The sequence below is a fragment of the Vicia villosa genome, unplaced genomic scaffold (assembly GCF_029867415.1).
Source record: "Vicia villosa cultivar HV-30 ecotype Madison, WI unplaced genomic scaffold, Vvil1.0 ctg.001227F_1_1, whole genome shotgun sequence".
NCBI classification, from domain to species: Eukaryota; Viridiplantae; Streptophyta; class Magnoliopsida; order Fabales; family Fabaceae; genus Vicia; species Vicia villosa.
In genome coordinates, this window is record NW_026705541.1 from 298,593 (window position 1) to 302,901 (window position 4,309).

General features: G+C 33.2%; 1 protein-coding gene across 1 annotated transcript; it reads left to right on the forward strand.

The window, feature by feature from the left end:
* Nucleotides 1–219: 219 nt before the first annotated feature.
* LOC131634109 (GDSL esterase/lipase At5g45670-like) lies at nucleotides 220–1,989 on the forward strand. Its single transcript, XM_058904775.1, has 5 exons — nucleotides 220–509; nucleotides 739–863; nucleotides 962–1,207; nucleotides 1,313–1,550; nucleotides 1,631–1,989. The coding sequence occupies exons 1-5, from the start codon at nucleotides 251–253 to the stop codon at nucleotides 1,852–1,854; spliced, it is 1,092 nt and encodes a 363-aa protein (XP_058760758.1). The 5' UTR covers nucleotides 220–250; the 3' UTR covers nucleotides 1,855–1,989.
* The last annotated feature ends 2,320 nt before the right edge of the window (nucleotides 1,990–4,309 follow it).

Consider the following 4,309-nt stretch of genomic DNA (forward strand, 5'->3'; position numbering starts at 1 on the left):
GGTTAGTACAATAATTTAACGTTTTTATATCTTAAGGTCATATGTTCAATATTTAAATCAATAGTGGACTTTCAAATTTTATCAAGAAACTAATACTATGTTACTTGCCAAAGCCGTCATCGATCCTTCATTAATACTTAGTATTGACAAATTTGGCGCCAGAAACCCTATATATACTCCCTCCATCTTCTTATTTACATACTCATTAACAATATCACAATATAAATTATCTTTTCCAAATCCTAATAATATGGCTTGTGAGACTGAAAAATGGTTGATTTTACAACTTTTTCTCTTGGCTGCATGCTATTTGGAACGTTCTTGTGTCCACGGAGAATCACCTCAAGTGCCATGCGTTTTCATATTTAGTGACTCCATGTCTGACAATGGAAACAACAACAATCTTCAAACTCAAGCAAAAGCTAATTACAAGCCATATGGAATCGACTTTCCACCAACTGGTCAACTTGGACGATTTACCAACGGACTAACAACAATTGACCATACTAGTAATTTTAGTTGCACCATTCATTCATTGTTGCCTATCTATCATCCCTCTAACTGTCATGATTTTAAATTGGATATACTTTTATGATTATGCATCTTAATTTCATTTATTATATTTTATATATTTTGTTGTTCCTTTTGTCAACTATTTTTGTATAATATTTATTATAGAGATATAAGTTGACATCATTATTTTGTTGAACTCACACAATCAATGGTTTATTGATCTAGCCAAACTTCTTGGATTCGAGAAGTTCATCCCACCTAATGCTAACACTAGTGGCGCAGACATCAGTAAAGGTGTTAACTATGCATCTGGTTCAGGTGGAATTCTGGATGAATCTGGTAGTCAATTGGTATATAATTGTTTATTCCTTGAATATTAGGTCTTTTTATCTAATTATTTTAAAATAGTTTTAAATTTTCACTTATTAATGTTATACAATATATGCAGGGTGAAAGAATTCCGTTGAGATCACAAATAAGAAATCATAAGATCATAGTTTCTAAAATAGTCAACAAACTTGGATGTGTATCAAAAGCTAACAAATATTTGAACAAGTGCTTGTATTATGTGAATATTGGCAGTAACGATTACATAAACAATTACTTCATGCCCGAAATATACCAAACAAGTAGCATTTATAATCCTGAACAGTATGCTGAAGTTCTCATTAACCAATATTCCCTTCAAATACTGGTATATATCCGAAAAGTTTATCAAACTTCAAAATACATTTTTCTTTTAGATCGTTAATATGATGATTTGATAATTTATACACAAACTGTTATTTTTGGTTAATAGGATTTACATAGCATTGGGGCAAGAAAATTCATACTATTTGGAATGGGACTATTAGGTTGCACTCCAAATGCCATTGTTAAGAACGGGAATAATGGATCATGTGTTAAAAGTCAGAATATTGCTCCATTAATATTTAGTCAGAAGCTTAGATCTCTAGTGGATAAATTCAATGCTGAACTTCAGGATTCCAAATTTATCTTTGTTAATAGTACTGCTGGCCCCGTACAAAGCACACCAGGTAAACATTTCAATTTTTATAATTTCGTATTTTAGATTAATAATAAAACAATTAATAGATTATTATCTTTTCTATTTCAGCTTTTACAGTTGTAAATGCTCCTTGTTGTCCAACAAGGGAGGACGGTATGTGTATTCCTGATTCAACACCATGCCCAAATAGAGATGATCATGTTTTTTATGATGGATTTCACACCTCAACGGCTTATAACAACTTCAGTGCATTAGCTTCATATGATAGTTCTATTAGTCCAGACTCTACACATCCCATGGATATCAAACAACTTGCTCAATATTCTATATAAACGAGTGCAAGTCGCAATGGATTATGACTCCCTAAATTAGGTTTTCGAATATGTATTGCAGAACTATAAATTCAGCTTATTATGTATAAGCAATAAAAATGTATAAGCAATAAGCAATTAATATTTAGCAGAATAAATTAGGGCTGCTATTATAATCGTTAATTGGAATAATGTTATAAACATTATATATTTGTATTCAGTTTGGTTGTTGTTATTAATTGTGTACAAAATGGAAAACAGAACAAATTTGCTCTATTATTAATTGGTCTAAATATGAGTAGCTCGAGTGACTTGAAATAATTGAGTTAAAGGTTGATGTTGAGGGTTCAATATATATATATATATATATATATATATATATATATATATATATATATATATATATATATATATATATATATATATATATATATATATATATATATATATATATATATATATATACACACACACACACACTACCCTAAAATTCGTTTTAGGCTGCACACCATAGACAGCGTTTTTTTCCCAAAGCGCATGTTAGTTTTAGGCACAACAAAGACAGCGCTTTAATTCTAAAGCGCTGCTGTAAGTTAAAAAAAATTAAAACTATTTACTAAATTGAGATAAAGTGCTGCTAAAGGTTATACGTACGAGAGCGCTTTATAAAAGGGCTACTAGAGGCCACACACTAGAAAGCGCTGCTAAAGATGTTCTTTAAAAGCGCTTCCATTGGCCTAGGGTCATGAAATTTTCTTTTATTTAAAATTAAAAAGGTTCACCACGGGGATCGAACCCCTGCCCTTATAGGGGTTTAGTTTTTGTTTTAATTTAACTTATTTTAATTAGTTAAAAGAAATGGACAAATTAATTACACAAAAAAGTAAGACCTAGTTTAGGGTTTCTCACTTCATCTCATTGTTTCTTTCTCTCGTGTCCTTCGCAACACTTCCTTGGAGCGTTCAACATTCCTTCAAGCTTAGCACGCTTTTGGATCGAAAAGAAGGAACAAAAGTGAAAGGAAATCAACACATTTTTAATCGCAAATCTAACACGCTTATGGATCGGAAAGAAACCATGTTTGCTCTAAAAAAGCTTTAGTGACTGTAAGATTTAGTATGCTCCATCGTCTTTGATTCCTCACAAGCTTCGTTCTTTCTTCTTTCGAAGCTCTCCTTTTCACACATGGATCCCAACCAGGTAAGTCATGTTTTTCTCCCATCATTCTCAGATCTGGATCCGTACTCTTCATCCATGATTTCCATTTCATTTCCTATATCGATTCATATAAGATTCATGTGATTAGAATTTTATTGATTATAGTTTTCTTTTTACCTAAGATTATTAGAATTTGGAAAATGTATACTGAAGTATGCGAAGATTGTGTTGAATTCACTATGCCAAATTTGTCTTTTAGCAGCACCCCTACTAAAGCGCTTTTAGGAGAAAGCGCTGGCATAGGTTTCGCTAAAAGGGGGGGTACGAAAGCGCTTTCTAAAAGCGCTTTTAGGAGAAAGCGCTCTTAAAGGGGGGGTACGAAAGCGCTTTCTAAAAGCGCTCTTATAGGGGGGGTACGAAAGCGCTTTCAAAAAGCACTCTTATAGGGGGGGGGGTACGAAAGCGCTTTCAAAAAATCGCTCTTATAGGTGGCTTATGAAAGCGCTTTCAGAAGCGCTCTTAAAGGGGGGGTACGAAAGCGCTTTTATCCTAAAAAGCGTTGGTAAAGGCAGGGCTACCAGAGCGCTTTCTAAAAGCGCTTTCATAGCTGTTTCGTTAATTAAAATTTTTAAAATCAAAATAATAGCTGTTTCATAATCCCTAATTCTTCTTTCACTGCCATCGCTGCCCAGAACGAAGAAACGAAGAACCATCGCTGCCATCTATGAAGAACTCCATAAAAACTCCATAAAACTCCTCAAAACCGTATCTCATCCTCAAAACCGCCCAGAAAAACAAATACGAAGAGAAGACGAAGCTAGAACGAAGAACAAACGCTGCCCAGAAAACGAATTCGAAGCTAGACGAAGAACAAACCCTGCCCAGAAAACGAATACGAAGAGAAGACGAAGGTACACGATTTATAGTTCTGTTTTTGACATTTGAAAGATGAATGAAATCGTTTTCTAAGCTAGCCACCGCCCTCCTCTATATCTATCTATCTATCGATACTATTCCTCTCAGATAGGTTTGTTTAGTATGGATGAATGCAATCGTTTTCTAATTTCCATTGTTGAAATTTGAATATTTATTACTGTTTGTGACAAATCTCTGGTTGGTTTGAAAATCAAATTTTTAAACAGGTGATTAATAGTTTCCTACCTATGACATTCCTAAAATTTGTATCAGTTTTGAAAATTTTGGTTTCTCTGTTCTGTTTCCCTAATTGCAAGTGATACATTAGAATCTGGCTTTATGTATTGTTTAGCTACTTTTGAACTATGCTTGTGTTAATTCAAACCTAATTGGATTATTAAAT

Coding starts and splice junctions, on each gene's coding strand:
- LOC131634109 (XM_058904775.1), top strand. CDS start 251: ATGGCTTGTGAGACTGAAAAATGGTTGATTTTACAACTTTTTCTCTTG. Junction 510..738: donor AACAACAATTGACCATACTA/GTAATTTTAGTT, acceptor TTATTGATCTAG/CCAAACTTCTTGGATTCGAG. Junction 864..961: donor ATGAATCTGGTAGTCAATTG/GTATATAATTGT, acceptor CAATATATGCAG/GGTGAAAGAATTCCGTTGAG.